The sequence below is a fragment of the Camelus bactrianus genome, chromosome 12 (genome assembly GCF_048773025.1).
Source record: "Camelus bactrianus isolate YW-2024 breed Bactrian camel chromosome 12, ASM4877302v1, whole genome shotgun sequence".
Lineage (NCBI taxonomy): Eukaryota > Metazoa > Chordata > Mammalia > Artiodactyla > Camelidae > Camelus > Camelus bactrianus.
In genome coordinates this window covers 17,784,484-17,809,092 of record NC_133550.1, presented here as the reverse complement: position 1 = coordinate 17,809,092, position 24,609 = coordinate 17,784,484, and the positions used below count along the sequence as shown (strand labels likewise).

At 48.2% G+C, this 24,609-nt stretch overlaps 1 protein-coding gene and 1 long non-coding RNA gene across 2 annotated transcripts; one reads left to right on the top strand and one right to left on the bottom strand.

Moving 5' to 3' along the window:
- Positions 1-174: 174 nt before the first annotated feature.
- On the top strand, positions 175-24,175 carry PFKM (phosphofructokinase, muscle). Its single transcript, XM_074374960.1, has 23 exons — positions 175-248; positions 3,383-3,475; positions 9,997-10,070; positions 10,913-10,990; positions 12,267-12,456; positions 12,681-12,846; positions 13,580-13,624; positions 14,061-14,169; positions 14,284-14,379; positions 14,621-14,713; positions 15,325-15,450; positions 16,556-16,620; positions 17,084-17,147; positions 17,892-18,041; positions 19,012-19,082; positions 19,438-19,525; positions 19,611-19,763; positions 20,236-20,400; positions 21,394-21,455; positions 21,681-21,792; positions 23,110-23,209; positions 23,286-23,391; positions 23,633-24,175. Exons 2-23 carry the CDS (start codon positions 3,391-3,393, stop codon positions 23,775-23,777), a joined length of 2,343 nt encoding a protein of 780 aa, XP_074231061.1. The 5' UTR covers positions 175-248; positions 3,383-3,390; the 3' UTR covers positions 23,778-24,175.
- Positions 4,652-21,363, bottom strand: LOC123619522 (uncharacterized). Its single transcript, XR_006728169.2, has 4 exons — positions 21,231-21,363; positions 11,315-11,397; positions 10,144-10,267; positions 4,652-6,964 (listed from the first exon to the last, which is right to left on the bottom strand). It is a non-coding gene; the product is annotated as an uncharacterized LOC123619522 (long non-coding RNA).
- Positions 24,176-24,609: the final 434 nt, after the last annotated feature.

Below are 24,609 nucleotides of genomic sequence, written 5' to 3'. Positions count from 1 at the left end.
GAAGAAACTAAGGCGATGTCATATTTGAGCTGTGTTCTTAGGGGGAGGAGGAAGGGGAGGAGAAAAGCCAGCAGGAGGAGGCGGAGCCTCCTGGTCAGCATCAGCTAGTGGAGGTTGGAAAGCCTCTCCTCTTTCCCCTCCCCTGTTGCCTCCACCTGGCTCCTCCCCGTGTTCGCCAAGCTCCCCTCCCCCTTTCCCCAAGGACAATCTGCAAGGAAGCCCGGGCGGAGGAGAGCTGAGACTAAAAGGCAAGAGGGGCCCTTGGGTAAAGAGCGAGGGGGAAAGCTGAGAGCGAGGTGGGAATAAACGTGCTGGCAGGAGGCGGTGGGGAGAACTGAAACGAGCAGAAGGGAAAAGAAGAGGTGATGTAGCATCAGAGCAGGAGCTGAGAGGGGGGATGGGTAGGGCAGTCGGGAAGAATCCTAGCCCCTTGGCTGGCCTCCCTCGGCTTGCACGCATTGCCCCTTTCCCTGGGAATCCGGGGTGGGTGGGTGGTGCTCGGACCTCGTTCTCGGCTGCCCGACTCCTACCCTGGCACTCATCCAGTTCAAATCAGTGCACCTATGATGCTGCCTGTCCTGTATTTCTCCCTCCCGCGTGCTTGTCTACACACACGTGATTTTATATATAGGTTTAACATGTCTGTGTCTATGTGTGTGTCGCTGTGGATCTGTTTATTTATAAATCTGCGTGCATAGCCGTGTCCTGTGCCTCTATAACAATTTTAGAGATGCAGAAGAATTTGAGCTGTTTTTTGCAGGTCAGCACTCTGAGCCTTCCCCCTGTTATGACGAATTCACTGAAGCCTCCGGGGGTGGAAGATGCCTGTATGGATTTCTATCAGTGATGAGCTCCCCGAGTGAATGAGAAGGAAATACTCAGGGGGAAAGGGGGTCAGCAATAGTACTCATATGTTTTGTTCTTTCCTTCCCCAATTTTTGCCTTCTTATTTGCACCATTTAGTCTTTCTTTTCTGAGAACTGCAGATATTTGGCCATGAACATTCTGGTTAAATAAGAGAGTATCTCTATCCATGTGTGTTTATATTCTGTTTGTCACTATCTGCATCTTAATACCTATTTGTATCTGAATTTGTTAGAAGCAGAGGGAAGATGGGGGTATATCTGTATCCAAGCGTATTTAAAGTGCTCCTATATTTGTGTGCCTCTCGTGTTGTCAGTTCACAAATGCTCTCGATGAGAATTTAATGAACTCCTGTTGTTACGTGCATAGACTTCGTGAGTTTTTTTGGTTTAAAAAATGAATATGCTTCCTCCCTGGAGGAGTTTCAGTCTAGTTACGGGAAATGACCTTAGCAATCATCTAGTCCAGGTGTCTGCAAACTTTTTCTGTTAAAGGCCAGACAGTAAATATTTCAGGCTTTGCAGGCTATCAAGCCTGTGTCTCAGTAATCTACTCTGCTGTCACACCGCAAAAGCAGCCATAGGTAATATGCAAACGAACGGGAGTGCTATGGACACTGAAATTTGGATTTCATATAGTTTTCACATGTCATGAAACTGTTTTTCAGACATTTAAAATGTAAGAATCTTTCTTAGTTTGCTGCCATACAAAAACATTAACTAGAAGGGTTGGATTTGGCCCATGGGCTGTAGTTTGTTGACCCCTGATCTAGTCCAACCTTCTTTTCAATATATAAGAAGCAATTAAAATATCACATAAAGTAGTAATTAAGTGCCAAATGAGTGATCCAGTTCCAGACAATATGTGATTAGAGGAGGTCCAGAAAGAAGCCCTCCTTGACCTCTGGTAATCAGTAAAGGCTTAATAGGTTTAATAGGGATGTGACTAGGACTGGTCTTAAATGATGGAGTAGGATATTGATCTGTGGAAAGAGCCACGATGGCTTTCTGGCCCAGCAATGCAGTATGCGCAGGCATAGAAGTCGTGGGGAGCAAAGTAATGTTCAGGTGATGATGGAGCAGAGAATTTATGGGAGCAAGGGTTGAAGCTCTAGGCAAGAACCAGATCATGGAAGTTTTGAATGCCAACCCAAGACGTTTGGGCTTCGTCTGTCAGCACTAATTATATGTAGTATGTCTGTGAATCTGTGTTTCTTAATAATAGCATGTGTGTTTGTATATGTTTTTCTTCATGAGTGTGTCATTGCACATGTTTTATTGGCATGTGTGTGGATCTGTGTGTTGATATGACCAATGTCTCTATCAGCAGCTATCTTGATTTCCCTGGATTCACAGCAAAAACGTGAAAGCTGTGCTCTAAGGTCATCAGCCCCTGTGGATGTGAATGAATCCTCTCTCCACTGAGGCCGTAGGGGCCCATAACCTTCCCATGGAGGCTTATTTTGTGTCTCAAATAGAGTGGAGAAGGGATGCACAAGCAGAGGGAGACAAGCTATTGTAGTAAGCAAATCAGGTGGAAAGAGGCAGTGAGGGCAGGAAAGTGGAGAAGGATAAGGGAAGATCATAAGAAGGGAGAATAATAGGGTTTGGTAACTGTTTTTTGATTCTGAGAGTAAGGAGATAAATTCTAAAAATAACAGAGGTTAGCGTGGATAACTGGGAGACTGATGATTCCACTGGCATTTTATCGATACAAAACTATGTCTTGTGTTTTCCTTTGAGAGAGATAAGCCCTAAAGACAAAAATATGAAGGTGTTCACCTGTCATCTGTGCATATCTGTGTATGTGTGGCAGTGCTTTTGTGTTCCTCTTCCCATTCGATAGTGTTTAGTGTGAGGGGCAAGGCCTGAAGGTAAAGGATCAAGAGATGTCAGGAGGCAGGGCCCTGAGAGGGATGGAAAAAGCCACAAGAAGTCCCTAACCATTCCTGAGCCTGAACCATTATTTTGCCCAAACTCCAACGTGCCTTTGTAACCTCCAACTTCAGTTCCAACTTAGCCCAATTCCATGACCCCCAACCCCAATCTTAACTGTAGACCAACCTACCCTTGCTTTTCTGCTTCTACTTTGCTGCTTCTCAGTGCCCCAAACCTTATCTGATTCCTATCCTCTGCAGCAGCCCTTCCCTTCATTAAAAGGGAGGAAGGAATCTTTGAGGCTATTTTAACTTTTCTCCTTCCTTTCTCATTTCTGACCAGTCACCCGCCCTTCTCTGTAACCTTAGCTTATTCTCCAAATCGGCTCCAATTGGGGTGCAAGGGATTAGCCAGGGCTTTTGCAGTCTTGGGCTTGATTACTGTGACATTTCAGCTTGTCCCTTTGCAGGGGTGTGGCTCTCTTTTGGAAGAAGTCCAAAGATCCCAGGCTGGAAAGCCCAGACTCAGTATAGTGGGAGAGACTGACTGAGGTGGCTTTAGCGAGTCTAACACAGCCATTTCCCGAGCTCGTGGCGTCTTGATTCAGCTGTGTCTTAACTGATCATTCTCTTGAATTCTAGAGTGGATCATGACCCATGAGGAGCACCATGCAGCCAAAACCCTGGGGGTCGGCAAAGCCATCGCCGTGTTAACCTCTGGTGGTGATGCCCAAGGTAAGGAGGAGGGCCCTGCTTGGGGAGAGATAAAAACCTGGCTGGGCGGCCCCCTTAAATTTCTTGACTCTCTTAGTCTATACAACAGAACTATCCTCCTTAAGAGCTTCCTGCTGTAGAGTCACACTGGAATCTTGGACTTCCCAAAAATCTCTGTTAGGTCTAAGTCCCCAAATGCTTTTGGATTTCATTTGCTCCACTTTTATTTACTCAAATCTTCCTAAAACTTTTTTCCAAGTTTCTCTGAAGATTTGGGACTATTTTGGTACTTTGGTACCTAGAAGACTGGTGTTTTCTCAAGCACATTTGGAAGGAAAGAGACTAAAAATTGTTGAAAAGGCAGTAGGTGGATTCACTTCAAGTCCATTGGAAATGATGGGAAAAGGAGATTTGGAATTGGTGTTTGATGGGCCCTAGCTGGGCTTCAGGTGCCAACTCTGATGTCTCCAGAGTTCCTGCACTGACCAGGGTCAGGTACCTCACTCTCACAGCATATTTCCTCCTGTTAGGCACTCTTCTGGGTCATTCTCTGTTTTCTCTGGCCTCTCCTCCCCATCCATTCCTTTATCCCTTGAACAAACAGCAATGGCAGCATTAATTAGTATATATACATGCGGAGGGGTGGGGCGGGGAGCAGAAAGCAAAGCCAGAGAGAACCCATCTCTGGGTTGAATCCTAGAAATCTGGGAGTCAGAAATACCAGGTGTATGGGAAGATGAAGAGGGAGATAGGGGACAGGGGATTTTTTTTAAGCTTTTTTCCCTCTGTGATGTATATTCTAATTTGTAATATGTTGAAGAGAAGCAGAATCTCTTTGAAAGGGATACTAGGACAGGGGGACTGTGATGAGAAAAGGAGAGAAAGAAGGGGATTTCAGCTGGCCCCCCCTTCTCTCTGCACCACTCTCCCTAAAGGCTTTCCTAGACTTTGTGTTAAGCACCCACTTTATATAGAGCCCTGTCTTGTCGGTGGTGAAGAGGTTGATTTCTTTTGGGAACTTCAGTTTAATGAGGAAGGATGTCATACATTACTAGAATTCTTATGTAAGTCACATAAATAACAATAACTAAGTGTGTGTCTTAACCAAGTAGAATCCACTTATATAATGAAATGATAGGCCTTAGTTGTATTAACCAGGGAGAACTTCATGGAGAAGATAGATTTCAAGAAACTGAACTCTTCATTCAAGTGAAGTGCTTAGAACAGCGCCTGGTGCAATAAATGCGTTACTAATTAAATAAAGAATGAACTGTTGAGCATCTGTTGTGTGCCAAGCAGGATGGTCGGCACGAAGGATGTATCAGTGGAAGAGTCACATGTTGAGATGCTCTTGTGATCCTTATTAGTATATTAGTAAAGCTAGACTTTATATTTTAGACTAATATATTTAAGTATATTAAATAAACTAATGTTTATTGAGTTATAATTGTGATACATTACAAACAGGAGAATGCTAGAATGTGGAAACTGAGGAAGGAGGGCAGAGACCTGCATTTAGAAATAGTAGCTGGATTAGGAATGCAGAGCCGTCCTTGAGGCCATAGAGACTGCTGACTTGGTTTCTGTTGCTTCTCTCTTCTCTCCTGGAAAGAATCCCACGCCAGTACTGAGTTCTTCAACATGAACTCTGACTATTGAGCCTAAAACCGTGGTAGGATGGCCTGTGGAATTAGGTTGTCAGATTAGGGGAAGTGAGAACCTACTAAAAAAGTCCAGGTGAGGCACACAGAGTTTTGAAGTTATGAAGGAGCAGAGCTTTCTGCAGAGGGAAAGAGGTGGGAAAAAACAGGCCTAGGGTTTAACTTGGGTGTAAGAGTGGCCAAGCCCTTCCAGCTCCTGATCTTGAGCAGAGAGACCCTCTTATTCCGGAGATGACCATCACCTGCTTTAAGGGAAAGGTCATCTGTGGAGCAGGGGCTATTGATAAGCTCATTTCCGAGGGCCCAACTGGACTAAGGCCTATGGGATTCTGAGACAGGCACAGTGTGTCCAGGGAAACATCCCACTGCAAATGCACATAACGTCACAGGGGCATGCCAATGGGGATGGGAGTGGTAGAGGATGGGATTCTAGGGAGGCAAGGAAGCAAAACAGAAAACTCAAAGTAGAGCTGAGAGGTCCCAGCTGAAAGAGCATCTCAAATACAGAAGTGGCCTGCACAGAGAGGTTTAATGGGCCTAGTTCTCCCAGGGAGAGGGCACAGAAATGTGTTTCCCTGGAGGCTGTGGGCTTCCTGGGTTCTATAAAATCCAGAGGGGCCTCAGCTCCGTCATTCCCTGGGCTTAGCAAGGCTAATAACCTCCTGAAGTAGGAGAATGACCAGGAAGCAGACATCCTGAGCTAGATACTAAATCCTAACTCCCTTTCCAGCCCAGAAGCGGTCCCAGTCCTCTTACAACCATGCTGCGTTTGGCCTAATGCAATCAGCATATTCTGCTGGAAAAGACCTCAGTTATCTGCTCTATCCCTGTCTTCAGACAGGCAGTCCATTCCAATGCATGTTTAGCCTATTTTTAAAGGTTCATAGGAACAGGATTCTATGCCCTCTCTGGATTGCTGTTCTAGGATTTACAATTTTTAATTACCTATCCATCAGAAAGTGTAATTCACATCTAACAAACATTTGCTCCTCGCGTCCTTTTTTTCTTTGAAGTTCAGTTAAGGTAGAAAGAAACTTTTTAGCAAAAAGGTAGTGACCAAGTCATTTATTAGTTTTTTTCTACCTCACATTATAGAGACCCATCACCTGTAGTTCTCCTTAAAGCCTCTTCCCGGCAGGCTGTAATTGGAGACTCCAAAGTGCGTGTTTCTGATGTTCTCCAGAGCCCTCCTCCTGGCTGTACCCAGAGTACCCCTGGGATGGTGCCTGTAATCTTATCCTTCTTTTTGCTTCTAATAAGTCAGACAGCTGCTCATAGAGGGTTATTTAGGGCAACATGGAACAGCCAAGGAGAGCCTGGCCAGGACTGGCCTGGGGCCAGAATAGGCCAGTGATGTTAAGTAGGAGAGCCCAAAGAATTACTGGGACTTTCTAGTGTAAGCTGTCTATACAGCCCAGTCTGTGATTTCTAGGGAACTAGGGGTTTGAGACACAGGTACAGGCTTACAGAAGGGGTCTTAAAACTTGATTTCTGGGAAAACACTCAGGTATCCAGTTCAGAGGCAGGAAGGATGACCTCTGGAGGTTGGCAGGGCTAAGGTAAGAAGGAGGAAAGAGAAAAAAAATCTTCTTTTGTCATGGGGTTTTTCTTCTGCCCCATGGATTTGGATTTTCCCTGCCCACTGTCTGTTGTTTGCTTTACACTTAAAATCTTTGAAGTCATTTGTTTTCCTTAAATCTTTTCTCCCCTACACTTACTTACCTCAGGAGCAGGAGACAGCATTCCAACCTCTACATTTCAGAAGAATTTTTTTTATTTCTTAAGATTGAAGATTTATACTCCAGGACTGCAGGTGTCCAAAAGAGACTCCCATAGGCCTTGAGAAAGTCTAGAAAATAAACAAACAATAGTTTCATTATCTGTTCTGATCTTATTAAGTTGACTTTATTCATCTTTCCTTTAGACTGATGGCTTTGTGCTGACTCTGACTTTGGTGTGTGTGTGTGTGCGCGCGCGCATGCATTCAAGCTTTTCCTAAAGCTTCTGAGAAGCCCCCTCCCTTCACAGATTTTTCAAATTTTATTCCTTCAGTTCCTCCAATTAGACTTCCAGACTTCATGGGGCTTTGCCTTAGTGATGTCATGAGTAAGCTTGACATCAGTGCTCACGAGTGACCTCTTGTGGACAAGCCCAACCTTTCAGTCCTCATCTGAGATCAATCATTAGGAGCATTTGGCACTGTTCCCACTTCTTGAAACTGTCTCCTTTGGCTTCCAAGACATTGCTAAGTCCCAGTTCTCCTCTTGCCTTTCTTCTGCTCTGTATGAGCTTTCTTCATGGAACTCCTCTCTCCCTGCCCATTTTTCCAGTGTTGATTTTCCGCAGCGTTCCATTCATTGCCCTTTACCCTTCTAATTTTACATATTTTCTTGAGACAGTCTCTTCCAAGTCCACATGGATGTCCCACAAGAACTTCAAACTCAGCATATCCGAGTATGAATATATCATCCCCACCTGTACCTTCTCAAATCAAAACCTGCCTCTGCTCAGTTAACTGCACCACAGTTTTTCCCGTGGCCTAAGTCCGTCACAGGGTGTCTCCTTCCTCCTCTCCACCACCTTGAAATCTACTCATGTTGCCAATTAGATGCGAGTCCTGTTGCTTCTGTTTCCTTGGTGTCTCCTATCCAATATCTCTGTTTTGTGCCAAATGTCACTCTCCCAGTCTAGGCCCTCATCATTTGTTGTCTAGGCTGCCAGACAGCCATCTAACCCTACTGTCACTTCTTTTCATCTGTCTCCCACGCTGCTGCCAGAGTGATCTTTCTGGTACGTAGATCTCATCACATCCCTCTGTTCTCAAAATTCTTCCAAGATTCTCCATTGCCTACAACTTTTGTTTTCCCTAGCTTACAGACCCCTTTCAGAATCAAATGAAAGCTGTGACTCTTCTTCCAAAAGAACTGCCCATGCCCACAAAGCTTTTCATACAGGTTCATGGGGTTCATGGATTTCCTGGAACCATCACCCATGGATCCCCAATCAAACCCTGGTCTCCAGAGTAAAAACCAGACTTCCTCATCGGGCACACAGGTGCCTGCCCACTGGAGGCTTCATCTCTCTATCATGGTACACTTTATTCTCAACAACACTGAATTTCCTAAGGCTATTTCTTGACCTTCACCTTTATTTGTGCTGTTCCTCCTGCCTACAACACTCTCCTCAAATTCATCCACCTCACAGAAAGATTCAAAAAGAAATGATCCTTTAGGTCTCAGCACACATGCTGCACCATCTTCCCTGAGCCCCTCCTGATGGCGAGATGCTGCTTCTCCTCACTCCCACTGCACTTTTACAAATCTCCTCCACACGGACCCACGCTGGAATCACCCTATAATTCTTCACAAGTCTAGAGGACCATTCCCAAGTCCTTTATCTTTGTATCCCCAGTCTCTGCATCATTCCCTGATGTATCCCCAGTGCCAGGGACATGATAGGTATTCAATAAATATTTGTTTAGCAAGTGAATGGACCTTCAATTTCATTTGGAGCTTTTAGCCTTATGATCCCAACTAAATCCAAAACCAGACATTCTGGTCTTTTTCATTCTGTTGCATTCCAGATAGCTTTGGATTTTGCAGTAGTTCATGATGGATTTTAGTCTGCTACTGCAGATTTTTCCAATTACTGGCTTCTCTAGTGCTCACTGGTATGTGATATTTCTCCAGGCAGGGTTAAGGACCATATGAATAGATTTTAAACTGAAACAAAAATGTGTACTGGGGTACCCGAGGGAGGGTGATTAAAATGGTTCACAAGTTGATGCATCTCAGCAACATGATGAGCGCCTCCTCACATTATGAGGTAGGACAGCGTTACCAGGATCAAGACCCAGGAGAGTCTCACCAATGAAGCTACGCTGAGCTCAGTCTCAGCGGCACTGCTTCTAATGTGGAGGCATTCACAGCCCCCGCCACGTGTTGTGTGTTGTGTCAGGTCAGCTCCTCCCCCTACTCTGGGGAGAGAGTTCTCATCATTGAGTAGCTACAAGGTGAGGGATAGTACTCATTTGGGAGAAGGGGGAAAGGCTCTGCTTCTGTTTTAGCCCTGATCGTTTCTCCCAGTGGAAATAGAACAATTGACAGCATAATTTTTAAGTTCTCCTACACATCTTACATACAGGGTCACAGGCAGAGATCAGCACAGGAGAAGGAGAGCATAGAGCCTCCACTAATTCTGCCTGTACACTTGGTCACAACCTCTTCTGGTGGTGTGGGAGCCAGAGAATCTCTTCTGTGTGAGCCACATTGGAATATACACCAACTCAATGACACAAAAAGCTGTGTGTGTGCAGAGACTGGGAGAATGCACCAGCCAATAATGGACATTCTTACGAACAGATTGCAATTGACCAGGTCCCTGAGCCTCCAAGAGTCACGTCTGTGTCCTGAAAAGCCTACTCAAGCTGGATGCCTAGAGTCAGTGCAGAAGGCAGGGAAAAGCCTAGTACAGTCATTGGGATTAGCATGGAGGTCAGCAGTGTTGATTTAGACATTTTAGGACTTGGATTAGAAGCTGGGCTTGTCCTAGCTCTGTGACTTTGACCTCTTTGAACCTCAGTTTCCAAATATGTAAAATGGGGGCAACTCCAGGATATGGATAGGCTTAAATAAATGCATTGGTATTTGACAAGCGTCAGGCAGTGTCTAACCCCCTCATAAGCATTCAAGATTATTATTGCCCAGATTGCCCTGGCAAAGAAAGGTCTTAGAAAGACAAAATTTTGCAGTATGTCAATGTTAGCTGGGAGGCCAGAAGACTTGAATGGGGGGAGTATTCTAGATTCAGAGAAAGCTGTCTTATATCTTAGAGTCCAGGTCCACTTTTCTTAGGAGTAACCTCTCTCTTTCCTCCGTGCAGGTATGAATGCTGCTGTCAGGGCTGTGGTTCGAGTTGGAATCTATACTGGTGCCCGTGTCTTCTTTGTCCATGAGGTTGGTTCTCTACTTTGCTCCCCATGATTCTTTCTTGTTTTCTGCTCCTGCTCCCCACTTTCTCTTTCCTTACCTCCCAGTTACGTTGCTGTGTCTAATTTGTCTGGGTTTCTTGTCTCCATGAGTCACTCCTCCCAACTCTGGCTCCAATAATGATGGTGGGACCCAGGAGTCTGCAGACTGGCTCCTCGTGTTGCCTGTTCAATTTAAAGCAAGAGTTAACTCTGTCTTCCCTTCACTTCCCCAAAACAGAGGGAGAAGCTGAAATGAGTTAGTATTTCATAGCAAATTCAGTATATCCAGGGACAGAGCCTTAGGAGGGAAGAGTCTCACCATGTTTCTGCAGGTTGCTTAACTTTCTGAGGTTCTAACTCCTCTCTGGTTCCCTTCTCTCCTTTTCTTCTCATCCTTTGTCCACTCTTCTTTCTGTAAGGTCTATCTGCCTATCATCTCTCAAATTTTATAGTCTCTTTTCAAGTCACATTTCTTTCCCTTTCTCCCTCTAACATCCCTTTCTCTTTCTCCTCTATTGTTAGTTATTAAAACCACCTATTATCTTGTTCCCCCGGGAGGGAATGGGATGAGCCAAAAATAAGAGGAATTAAGATTAAATATTAGGAAGGGCTTCCTGATATTTCAAGAATGAGAGAATCTAGAAGAGAGTAAAAAAGCTGACATCTCTTTCCTTGGACTGTGTTATTCTCAGGGGAACCCAGGCATCTGTCATAGGAGGCTGGATGGGTGACTTGATTCTCAGAGAACCTCTTTCCAGGGATCCTGTCTTAATCTGGGAGTTTGGGGGAAGCCTAGCAGAGGCTGAATGAGTGTAATGTACCCCACAGGGTTATCAAGGCCTGGTGGATGGTGGAGATAACATCAGGGAAGCCACCTGGGAGAGCGTTTCAATGATGCTTCAGCTGGTATGTTCCAGAGGGCTCCTGCCCCATGTTTGTCCTGTCCTTGTCTCACCCTGCTCTGGGTTGGGCTCACAGTTTCCCGAATTCGCTGCCATGTGGTGTGATGTGAAGAGATTCTGTGACAAGAGAGGAGACATGTTTGCCCTTTACTCTTTGCATTTGAAAACATCACCCTGGTTTCCTGGGGCGGGATAGAGGGAGGGGACATGATCACAGGACGGCATGCTCTTTATAGAGAAAGGTCATAGGCAGCACTTGAGGAACTGGCACATAAGCAGGTCCTGCTCTAAGGTCACGGAGAAGGTCAGGTCCTGAAAATAACCTTACCCGAGGATGGGAGCCAGAGCCAGAAGCAGAGCTGAAGTCTGCCAGTCCTCATGTGATGGCGATGAGGTGACCTGAAACCAGACCTTTTAAGGGAGGAAGGAATGGAGAGTTTAAAAAAAAACCTAAGATTATCCCAATTGTCTCCACAGCCGTTTTTGCTTTTTCTAAGTCAATATATACCCATTTTCTGATTTACTGAAAAACCTACACATTACATTTGTATCCGCATTCTTTACCTCAATCCCCTAAAAATATCCATGGGAAGAAATTTAATGAGCAATGCTTCACAGAGGCTCTATACAGGCAATGGTGCCTGCTATAAAGTGGTCTGACAGTGAGCCAGAATTTTCCATCAATACCCCAAAGTCATAGATGCCAGGAGTTTACGTGATTTGTGAAAACGCTAGGTATACTTTCCTCTCCTGGGGATCTATCTATAAGCCCCTGGGAATGTAAGGCTTTCCATATGCAGAGCTGGTTTTCTTGTCACTGCCTGAGTCTTGTGGCTTCTCCCACTAGCACACAGCTCCCCAGGCGCAAAGAGAAAAGGATTGGCGGTGCCTGGTCCCTGCTGAAGTCACTGCCACTTCTTCTTATACGTCTAAGATGGGGAAGATGGAGGTTATTTCAAAAGCCTACAGATATGTGTGAATTCCCTAGTTCTCTTTAGGATAATCAGTTTGATGACAAAGCCTCCAATGAAATGGGTCCATCTTAGCCATCTGCTAAGAGGTGCAGCAGAATATAGGAAGGACCCTGTGCTACCTCAGCCAGCACCATCTCCCTTTTCCTTTAGAAGAGGCCAACAACCCCTCAGGATGTCTGGGAACTCCCTAGGGAGCCACATGGTGGTGTCAGCCCCTGACAGTGTTGGAATAGGGGAAATCTTAGCATGTTGAGCCCAAATTTGGCTGTGTCGTCTGGGAAGCTGACTCCCACCTCTTCCCCAAAGGGAGGCACAGTGATTGGAAGCGCCCGGTGCAAGGACTTTCGGGAGCGAGAGGGACGGCTCCGAGCTGCCCACAACCTGGTGAAGCGTGGGATTACCAACCTGTGTGTCATCGGGGGTGACGGTAGCCTCACTGGGGCCGACACCTTCCGCTCTGAGTGGAGCGACTTGTTGAATGACCTCCAGAAAGCAGGTGAGACATTTCTTGTCAGTGTGGTTTGTGGGTATGTGCACACACACACCCCTTCCCCTCATTGTAGAAAACTCGCCCAGACACAAATTGGCAGTCTTTGCCCTCCGTTTTCTTCCACTGTTTACAGTCACCAGTGGCTGCAGCCCCCTCCCTCTCCCGTCTCCTGCTCTTTGGGCAGGCCTGCTGCCTCACCCACTGGCTCCTGCTTTGCTTCCCGTTGTCAGGTAAGATCACAGCAGAGGAGGCTGCGAAATCCAGCTACCTGAACATTGTGGGCTTGGTTGGCTCAATTGACAACGACTTCTGTGGCACCGATATGACCATTGGCACTGACTCTGCCCTGCACCGGATCATAGAGATCGTAGACGCCATCACTACTACCGCTCAGAGGTAAGGGCCTGCAGGGAGCAGCGAAGGAGGATGGCAGCTGGGACAGGCCAACGGGCTGGGGACTGGAAAAGACTAAAGTGTTTGAGCCATGGTGACTATAATGACCAATTCTGGGGCCAGGCCACTTTTTAAGAATTACCCCTAGAGCACTGGCGTTGCACTGCTCTGTAAATGCTGTAAGATCTGCCTCTTGCCACTGTCCAGCGCACTGTCCAAACAAGTGGTTCTAAGGTCTTTAATACCTGTGGGGTCTCCTAAATGATTAGTGTCCAGACTGAGACAAACCCAGGGAGCCCCACATCTTTCCAGCTGTGTCACAGAGATTGTAGAGGCCATTGCGTCACTGCTCAGGAGTGAGGGGGCTAGAGGAGGCAGTGCAGGAGAAGGGGGGATGGGAGGGTGAGTCTCCTGCAGGGTGATCCTGGAGGATTCCAGGTTAGTCAAGGCCTCTCCTCACTCCTTTTCCCTTCTATCCTTCCTTTCCTGGGCTCCCTCCTTCCCAGGGACAGAGCTTCAGTACTGATACCTTTCTCTGCTGTGTTCGCTCAGGCCTAGGAAGGACACCTTGTGGCTGAAGTTTCCCCTGGGTCTTCCTGGTCTCCCAGGAAACCCGCTGGAAGGCCCACAGCATAAATGTATCTCGCAGAGAGGTTACGTGGTCTAGATGTGGGTGGGGGCTTGATCCTGGCCATAGGGACCCTTGAACTGTGTAAGACCTGTCTGTCTCTTGCAGCCACCAGAGGACGTTTGTGCTAGAAGTGATGGGCCGGCACTGTGGGTAAGGTCCCCGTCTTGACTCATTTATCCTGTGGGCCTTGAAATAGCCCTTTCCTCTTTCCTGAAGAGTCCAGAGAGGCCTCCCAGTGGTGGCAGATCTGGAGGTGTACGCACTCATCTCGGTGTTGCTGCCTTTCCCTGTCTCCACCCACCTCCCTCACTCACCTGCACATGCACATGCGCATGAGTGTCCTGCACAGGCACACATGCAGTGTGAGAGAGCAGGCTCTGAGGTTGGGGGCCATGAATAGAAGGGGCTCTTTGGGAACAGAATCTCATTGAGAAGCTGTCTCAGTGGAGCTCTTGCCCTCATCCAAAAAATGAAATGGAGGGGCCTCAGACCTCTCACTAGCTCTGGGACTGGTGGGCTTGTTGGGATGGGTGAGGCTCTTTGTGGAGTGGAGCTCCTGGCATGATACTTCTGGCTCTCATCTCAGATACCTGGCCCTTGTCACCTCTCTCTCCTGTGGGGCCGACTGGGTTTTTATTCCCGAGTGTCCACCAGATGATGACTGGGAGGAACACCTTTGTCGCCGGCTCAGCGAGGTACTGGCTCTTTATTTTGCCCTTTGAAAAATCCCTCACTCTGTCCCATTGATGATCCCTTTCCTGTCCATCAATTTTATAACACTGACGATTTTTTACTTTGTTATTCACCAGACAAGGAACCGTGGTTCTCGTCTCAACATCATCATTGTGGCTGAGGGTGCGATTGACAAAAATGGCAAACCAATCACGTCAGAAGAAATAAAAAACGTTAGTATGAACGGAGCCAGAGAGGCCCTGACACCTTACCCCTCTCCTGGCCCCGTTCCCCAGGGATTCTGAGTCTCCCTTTGGTTCTTCTGCATGTCTCTCCCCTGCCTCCGAGTTCCTCCCACCCAGGGGGCATTACAAGATAAGATGCTAAGTTATCCTTGGTTTATCTAGGTCCCTGCTTGTTTCCTCTCCTTGACTCCATATCTCTCTCTCTCTGTCCTTCTCTTGGTCCCTTCAGCTGGTGGTAAAGCGTCTGGGATATGACACCCGGGTCACTGTCTTGGGACATGTGCAGCGAGGTGGGACACCGTCAGCCTTTGACAGAATCCTGGTAGGTCAGGGGCTCTGCGGCCCTCACACCGTAGAACCCTCAACTTGCTGTCCTTTCCCAGCAGGACTGCACTTCCCCAGCACAGGGGTATAAACCGTTGGTTGTGCCGTCCCCCAACCAGCCTCTGGACGCCAGTGGCCCTTGACCCATTCCTATACTCTCAAGAGTTTTCTTTTGTTCCAAAAAATGACAGGAAACTATATACTCCTCTAAGGTCTAACATCTTAGAACTTTGACCATTAGTGAAATTATTAAGATCTAACCTCACACACTCAATTTGTGCCCTCTTATCCTACTTTCATTGGAAGAGAGAGGCAGCGTCCCTCCTTGTTTAATCAGTTCAAGAAGGGAATGTTATATTCCCTTCATTACTACAGTGGCTGTGTTTCTCTGGAACCAGGCAGAATCCTTGGGGTTCTGATGGAAAAATGATAAAGAATCATCCAGCTTTAGGTGAAATATGGGTAGGGAGGTAAAGCCCAGTGAGTTCTTGGCTGCAGTCCTTAAATGTGGAAATCAACTCATGATTTGGAAAGGGTCTTGAGTGTCCAGGTTCTCCAGACCAAGCCTAGATGGAGAGGCTTGAACCAGACTGCCTTTGCTCCCCGCAGGGCAGCAGGATGGGTGTGGAAGCAGTGATGGCACTTTTGGAGGGGACCCCGGACACCCCAGCCTGTGTGGTGAGCCTCTCTGGTAACCAGGCTGTGCGCCTGCCCCTCATGGAGTGTGTCCAGGTGGTGAGTACTGACCCCAAGCCCCTTCCTACCAGCCCCAAGGCCCTGTCTCTGAGCTTGAGCTGATGGGGAAGAGAGTGGCTTCTGAGGCTGCTGGGATGTGAGCCGGTGGAGAGGCAGTGGGGTGCAACAAGAGACACGGGGGGAAGTGGGCCCTGCACGGGAGCTGTGACTTCTCTAGCTAAGCCTCAGTTTCCCCGCCTGTCAAATGTTCCTAAAGATGGGAGACTCTACATCCTACTTGGTAATAAGACCCAATATCCCATAATATCCAACCTCAAGAGAAATGCAGTATTTCTCCAAACCTCATTAAAAGCCGGGGAATATTAGTAAGGTCTGGCTAGGTAGTTTATATCACTCTGATTTGTCCCTTGAACACATTTCTCTGAACCAACATGAGGTTACTAATACTCACCTTGAGGGTGATTGGAAGGACTGACCATGTAAGTGGTCTGATGTAGGACCTGGAAGAGCTTGAGTGCTCAGGAAATGGTGGCCCTTATTATAGAAGCATCACTCCTTTGATACCACAGAGCAAACACTGCGGCTGGGAGCTAAGTGTCTGGCCTGATCCTTAGGGCTGGATCCCCGTCTCCTGGTGGCTTCTCTCTCAGACTCGGGAGCCCTAATGAGCCCAGACAAACTCCAGCCTTGCCTGGAACTGTACCTCTGAGAGGCCCCAAGCTGAAGCACTGGCTCAGTAGTCAGGAAGCACATGGCGGGGATCAGCCTTTCTCTCTAACCAGGTGATCTGCAGGATCCTCTTCATTTTTCCGTTAGTTTAGAGGCTCCACTGAGGCTGGGCCCTGGGTGTGGAATGGAGGAAGGTGCTATTTTATCTGTGTGAGCTCCTCTTCTCTGCCCATCTTCTCATAAATAGAAAAGGGCTTGAATCAGCCCTTTTCTTTTGCTGCTCATTACTCAGAAAATTAAGGAAAAACAAAGATACTTCTCCTTCCATGAAAGTTGAGGGGCATAGAAAAGGTGGGGTATGGGGTGGGCAGGATCCAGTCACAAGCCCAGAGACGGCAGAGTCTCAGCGTGGGGGGGGGAGTCCAGCTATACAGAGCCCTGCCCTGGAGTTGTGACTGGCTGTCTCCTCCCTCAGACCAAAGATGTGACCAAGGCCATGAATGAGAGGCGATTCGATGAAGCCATGAAGCTGAGAGGCCGGTGAGAAAATGACTGGGAGCTCGCTAGCTACAGAATCAGATCCTGCAATAAAGCCAAAAACTGATGTAGCTCCAGACCCCAAAGAGGAGCCTCTGCTTTTCCCTCCTTTTATTGTCTCTGCAATAGTTTCTTCCCCAAGAGAATTAGTTGTGAGGTGACCAGGAGGCTCAGTTCATCCCAGGGACTCTCTTTTACAGTCTGTTATCTCTACGTGCGGACCCAGCTAGATGTTAAGTGTCTCTAGGCGAGGGGGGAAGCATGCTCAGGGAGTGTTTGGTGAGTCAGTGGCCTCTTTGTAGCCCTGCCTGACCCCTGCTCTGCCCTAGTTACGCCCTTAGAGGTTTGCCCTCTGGAACTTCACGCTGGGAGCAAAACTTCAGACCAGATCCCCTTGGCTGCTGGCCTTGGGGAGTGGCCTGAAGACACTTCTCTCCCTCTTTTTCTCTCTCGGTACTTTTTATAGGAGCTTCATGAACAACTGGGAGGTATACAAGCTTCTGGCTCATGTCAGACCCCCAATGTCCAAGGTACTGGCAAGTTGCTCTCTCCCCTTGTCCCTCTTCCTCTCCCATTCTCCCATTATGAAGTGCTACCCTCAACCCACACAGCTGATACCTTGCCAACTTCTTTGCCCACTGTAATCCTCAGTGCTGAGTCCCCACTAAGATAATTTTCTCTCAGCTACCCCAGATACAAGCCCCGTGTTCCTAGTGTGCCCTGGATGTCTCTAACCAAAGGCCTACATCCAATTCAGGGCTGACAAGATGCAAGGAATGGAAAAGAAGGCTTATGTATTATTGCCTCTGGGCCAATCTGGAATAATCACATCTAAATGTATTTAGGCAGTGTCTTCCATTGGCGTAGTTGTTAATATTTATTATATACTAGAATTATCTGGGCTACTTATTAAACATGCATATTCCCCTCCCGCAGAGGGGATCCAGATCTGGGGTAGGGCCAGGAATATGCAGGTTTAACAAGCTCCCTGAGTGGATCTGATGCAGGCGGTCCAAGGATCGCACTTTGGGAAACATTGCTCTGGAAGTTCTCTTATTCATTGTGCAGTGATAGCTGGAATCAGGGACCACAGTTTGATTTATTCATCTGTGATAAAGACTTCTGATTCCTAGTGTGAGGGAGGGAACAAGCAGGGGGGGAGGGGTGTATGCTGTCAGGACCATAAGGAACTCAGAGCTCAGCTCCCTTCACTAACCTGTCCCCCTCCCCCTGCCGGCCCCTTTCCCCCTTTCCCCCTCTGCTTCCTTCTCCAGAGTGGCTCACACACAGTGGCTGTGATGAACGTGGGGGCCCCGGCTGCAGGCATGAATGCCGCCGTCCGCTCCACCGTGAGAATTGGCCTGATCCAGGGCAACCGAGTGCTGGTTGTGCACGATGGCTTCGAGGGCCTGGCCAAGGGTCAGGTACGGGGATGAAAGGAAAGAGGGCACTTACTCTGGGGCTGAGGAGCAGTCGTGGGGAGGATGAGTATATCAGGGTGACCTGTCTGTTCTCTTGCCTTCCCCCTCCCCATCTTTTTCTCTGGTTGGGGTTCAAACAGAAGTAGATTCAGTAGTTCCCCTTGATCTGAGGGGGACACATCCCCAGTGGATGCCTGAAACCATGACAGTACTGAACCCGATATATAGCTGATCCTTGAACAACGTGCGTTTGAACTGCATGGGCCCACTTATATGCAGATTTTTTCAATAGCACATACCGCAGTACTATATGACCCGGGTTGGTTGAATCCATGGATGTGGAACGGTGGCTATGAGAGCTGACTGTAAAGTTACATGCATATTTTCCACTGTGTGGAGAGTCGGCGCCCCTCACCCCCTTGTTGTTGAAGGGTCAGCTGTATGCTGTGTGATTTCTCTATACTAACGGGCAGGTAGCATGGACAGTGTGGACATGCTGGACAAAGGGATGATTCAGGTCTTGGGTGGGATGAAGCAGGACAGTGCAAGATTTCATCTTGCTACTCAGAACAGCACACCAGTTAAAACTTATGAATTATTTCTGGAATTTTCCATTTAATATTTTTGGACTGAGGTTCACCACAGGCAACTGGAAGCTCAGAAAGTGAAATCGCAGATAAAAGGGAGCTACTGTATTTAACTTCAAGGCAGTAGGAACAGGCAGAAGCCACTGAAATGAACCCTTTGCAAACAATGTGTCTGATTTAATTCTCTGTCCCCAAGTTAAGCACGATGCCTGGCATAAGCAGGTGCTTAATATCTGTGAATGAGCAGTAAGGGTGGAAGCAGTAAGGGTTGAGGGGTCGGGGGGCGGCGGATGCCCGGTGTTCCTCCCCCAGGGGCAGGTGGGTGTCGGAGTGAGGTCAGGACTTAAGAAGTGGTGTTGGGCCACCTGTGTGACCTTTCTCTGCAGATCGAGGAAGCTGGCTGGAGCTACGTTGGAGGCTGGACTGGCCAAGGTGGTTCTAAACTTGGGACTAAAAGGTAAGTGGTATTACAGGAGCACCTCCTCCTAGTCACCCCTACCCCTAAAGGTGTCCCTTGGAATGTGGTGTCAGTTCACTCAGTCAGGTCTGCTTGGACCAGTGCTATTATCTAGGTCCTCTACCCTGAGCTCACAGTTGCTTTAGTGAGGGCAGATGTGCCCATCCACACAATTCTGGCAATTTAGAGCCCCAGGGTGTATCCTTGGGCAGGGGTGAGAGGTCAAACAGGGAAGGGGGCGCAAGTTAAGAAATTATAAATAAAGGGCTTCTAACTCTAGCTTTTCTCTCCCTCAATTTTGCTGTCTCTTCCCCAAATTCTGTCCTCCCACCCCCTCCCTGCCCCAATCAACTAGGACTTTACCCAAGAAGAGCTTCGAACAGATCAGTGCCAACATCACCAAGTTTAACATCCAGGGCCTTGTCATCATTGGGGGCTTTGAGGTGGGTGCCCTTCCCAACCGTTTCTTCCGTTCCCCCTGCACCTTCTCCCGTCCTCATTCCTGCCCTTCTGCTCCCTTCTTCGCAGGCTTACACGGGGGGCCTGGAGCTGATGGAGGGCAGGAAGCTGTACGACGAGCTCTGCATCCCATTCGTGGTCATTCCTGCTACGGTCTCCAACAACGTGCCTGGCTCAGACTTCAGCGTGGGGGCCGACACAGCCCTCAACACCATCTGCATGGTGAGAGCCACCCCACTTCCCAGTCTCTGGCTGGGGGTATAATCCCTGGACTGCGTCTGGGCCTCGAAAGTGAGCCACTTGTTTTGTACCAGCCAAATGGCAGCGTTTGAAAAATGCCTCTTCATGCCCTGCCATTTACACAGGCTGTACTGAACTGTACGTGTAGTGTCCATTCTCCCCACCTTGTGAGTCCTCTAACCTAGAAATGCATCTGTGCTCTGCATGCCAAATATGTTTTTTCCTGAGGTCATTCAGCCTAATTCTCCTACTCTAAGCAACAGAAAGGGTAGGGACAACCCCCTTCCCAGGAGAGGAGTTCTGCTGTGGCTGGCGGAGGTGCCGGCCATCCCTGAAGGCAAGAGCTTGATGAGGCGCAGGGGCCCCGCTCCAGAGCTGGGTGATGTTAGGGACCAGAGCAGTGACAAGAATCACATCCCTGACCCTATCCTTCTGTGACCCATTGTCTTTGCAGACCTGTGACCGCATCAAGCAGTCAGCAGCAGGCACCAAGCGCCGGGTGTTTATCATCGAGACCATGGGCGGCTACTGTGGCTACCTGGCCACCATGGCTGGACTGGCAGCTGGGGCCGATGCTGCCTATATTTTTGAGGATCCCTTCACCATTAGAGACCTGCAGGTAGACAGCCACCCAGAGCTTGCCAGGGAGCTCTCCCCGCCCTGGTCTGGCCCCACTGTCCTCACAGTGAGCTGAGCTGTGAGAGCTCACGACGTGGATGGAGCCAATGGACTGTGGAGTCCTAAAACGAGCACTGGGCAGGCATTCTCCAGTGTGACCTCTTGCACGTGCCCACAGCTCCTGTCACTGGAGCTCCTGTTTGAAGGGCAGCAGGCTGCAAAGCCCTTCATGTGCAATTTTGTGTTTTATTTTCATAACAGACATTCAAGGGAGATATCTCTGTATTACAGATGAGAGAGGTTCAGAGAGGTTATGAAGCCTTTCTAAACTTTTAGTGGGTGGTTTAATTGACTGAGGAGGTCACGCCACCCCTCCAGATTTCCCTAGCTACCAAACCAGACCCTTCTCATTCCAATTTTGAGGGGGATACCCTTATGATCCTTATTTTCCAAGATCCCCATTCACTGGAGAAAAAAAGAGCCACAGCGTGGAGGGCTGCAGGCTGAGGGAACTTCCTAACCCAAGGACCCAGCCAACCCCTGCCCGCAGTGGAGGGTGACCCTCTTCCTCCTTCACCCCCAACTCAAAGCCCAAATGAAGGGAGTGCTTCTTCCCAGGTGAATCACTGCTGTATGCAGAAGCAGCCCATTCAGAGACCAAGACCGAGAGCAGAATCAGCCCTCTGAGAGGAGAACTGGAAACCCCTGGAAAGGGAGATTGGGAGGGGGTGGAAAGGGGCTGAAAACTGACAGTACCATGCTGTCTCAAACTTCCTTCTTCCCATTTCCCATCTTATCTGGAGTCTTCCCTTAATTTCAGTCTGCACTGACCTTCTTAAAGGGATGAGGCACAGTTCAGGCCCTGGGCTGTAAACAGCCCCCTTCCACGTCCCTCTGCCCTCCTGGAGAGGCCTGGCAGGGAAGAAGGGATCCATGTGCCTGCCCAGCCTTATCCACTCTCAGCTGGGCTTAGGATTTTCTGCTTCATTTTCAGGCAAATGTTGAACATCTGGTGCAAAAGATGAAAACAACTGTGAAGAGGGGCTTGGTGTTAAGGTACCTCATCCCTGGTTTGCTCCCAAGTAAAGAGAAGAGATAGTCAGGCTTTGGCCCTAGTCAGACTGCAGCCATGGTTGGGACACCCTGAGGCATCTGTGGATACAAAGGGAGAGAACCTGGACTGCGAGAAGAGACGGAACCCAGAGGGACAAAGCTGACCACCGCAGAGGGCTGGGGGAGGGAGGGGGACACATGCGGCACAGGCATCGGTCTCTCCTGCAGGAACGAGAAGTGCAATGACAACTATACCACTGACTTCATCTTCAACCTGTACTCCGAGGAGGGGAAGGGCATCTTCGACAGCAGGAAGAACGTGCTTGGCCACATGCAGCAGGTAGGGAGTACACACATCACGCCCATCACAAGACAGCCGTAACCCCCAATAGCCACTGAGTGTCCCTCTGGCCTCCAGCCTGCTGAGGGTATCAGTGCCGCCACAGAGCATGGGCCTGCGGTCTTCTACAGTCACAGAATCAGACATCTATACCCTGGAAATGGCCTTAGCTTCATCCTCTTTCTTTAGGGCAGGGTTTTTCAACCTTGGCATATTGCCATTTGGGGCTGGAAAATTCTCTGTGGTGGTTCTGTGTGTTTTAGGATGGCTTAGCAGCATTCTTGGACTCTACTCACTAGAAGCCAATGGCATTCCCTCCCCTGTTGTACGACTAAAAAAAAATGTCTCTAGATGTTACCAAATGTCCCCCAGGGGGCAACATCATCTCCAGTTGAGAACTACTGCTTCAGATGAAGAAAATGAGGCTGAGAGAGGAGAAATAATTTTTTCAGGGCCACTCATCAAGCTTGAGTGAAGCCAGAATAAGCCTAGTCCAGTGCTTTCCCCGCCACACCGTGCTGCCTTCCGCAGGGAATGTGGTGGGTGAGTACAGGCACCTTGCTGGGGTTGGGCTCCATCCCCACTAACTGGGGTTCCAAGGGGGAAGGAATCTCTTTCTCCACCTACATTCAGTCCCCACCCTAGGTAGGCCTCTCTCACAGATGATACTAGTGGTCTGAGGCCTCCTCTATCCCAAATGTTCCCCGCTGATGCCTCTTAAGCACTTACTTTTGACCTTTCTGTACCCACAAATGAACTCACATTATCTCAGTTTGAATGAGCTTATCAGCCTCTGCAGGATTGAGGTCCTATTGCATAAAGTATGAAGACCTGTTTTCTGTTTTTCCTCCCTTTCCGTTTTCCCACTTACTTTGCTTTGTTCAAAGAAAATCTGCAAGGTGTTTTATAATATTATGAGGTGCTACCAAGGGCATCCAGATGGGGTCACAAGGAATGCTTTGTGTCATCAATGATGGTGACTGACAAAAGCTGCTAGGTTGTAGAGGGGCAGGGAATAGAGTGGCCAGTAAGCCTGGAAGGAAATGAACAGGATCATGCAGCTGTGGGGCTGGAAGAAGCAACGGCGAGACCAGTCATCCCCTTGTACTAATGAGTTACTCTGACATCTGATTAATGGCCAAAAGCTCACCTTGGTTCCCGGCCCTGTTTCAGGATTTCCTTTCATGGTTAGGTTTATGGATTCCTGCTTCTGGCTGTAAACCTGGACCTATTCTTTCCTTTTTCTCCATGTATTCCAATGTCTTTGCCACTTCATTGGAGCCCTTACCTCTATAATTTTTATGATTCTTTTTCCAGGGTGGGAGCCCAACTCCATTTGACAGGAATTTTGCCACTAAGATGGGTGCAAAGGCTATGAACTGGATGTCTGGGAAGATCAAAGAGAGTTACCGTAATGGTAGGTGGGGTGAGAGGGGCCCCCTTCCTAGAAGCTGGTTCCCAGTTTAGAAGCTGACTGACCATCCCTATTGCAGGACGGATCTTTGCTAATACTCCAGACTCAGGTTGTGTTCTGGGGATGCGCAAGAGAGCACTGATCTTTCAACCAGTGGCTGAGCTGAAGGAACAGACAGATTTTGAGTGAGTACATCTACTTCCTGGGGTGGTTCCTTCCCTGGTAGTTTCAAGATCTACTCTTCCCAACCTGTTCACTGTCTTCAGTCCTCTTCTCTTAGGAGTAACACCTATAGTTGTACCTACTTTAGATCTGATGCCCATGCCCCAAATCCAGCCTGTTCTGTTCAACTTCTTCCCATAGCCTTTCACAGATGTTGATTGGGGTGCTAAAGATTAAATCATCACTTACCTCATTCCTCTGTAGGCATCGCATCCCCAAGGAACAATGGTGGCTGAAGCTGAGGCCCATCCTCAAAATCCTAGCCAAGTATGAGATTGACTTGGACACCTCAGAGCACGCCCACCTGGAGCACATCAGCCGGAAGCGGTCTGGAGAAGCTGCCGTCTAAACCTCTTTGCAGTGAGGGGAACAGATGGTCTGATCATGGTCAGCTCACCCCCGATAGATCCAAGTTCACATCGTCTCAAGTGCTTCAGCTCATTTTTCGTTAGGTTTCCTTTTATTCTGTAACTGCAGCCGTGGTCAGCTCTGGCCGGGAAGCTGGGGCAGGGGGCAATGAGTAGAAGCTCCTTTTAGGTAGAATTTATCATGACTTCTACCCCAGCTTCATCTGTCACACAAGGCTGGGCTCCTCCCCTAGTGCTACTGCTAGATTTCAGTTACTCGGTTAGAATTTTCCTAAAAATAAGCTTTATTTATTTCTTTGTGATAACAAAGTCTTGGTTCCTCTACTACTTTTACTACAGTGACAATAACTACACTAATAAATGCCAATTGGTCACTGTGCTTTCGGTTCTCCTGTTATCACCTCCACAAGTGCACTCCTGTCAGCCCCAAGCCAGACTCTGCCCAGACACCTGGGAAAATGCAGCCCATGTGACAAGCCCATGTACTTCTCGCTCATCTTGGACATCTCTTGACTCTGTACACAAGGTCTGAGAACACAGTGGACTGGTCCTTACCCTCATCCCACAGCTAGTCCCTCCTGCATCCTCTGCAATCAGCGGGACGCTCCAGTCTCCCTTAAGCATAAAGTTGCGTTTCATTTCTTGATCATTAACCATTATTCAGGGTTGCTTTTTCCCAGCCATCCTACAGTCTCTGCTCCTCTCCTCTGACAACACAGGATTCTTCCTTCTCAGCTTTTCCTCTGTACTCCTTTCTGGATGAAAACCAGACTCCATTTTTTGGAGACATGTACATTTTGAAAGCCTGGAAAC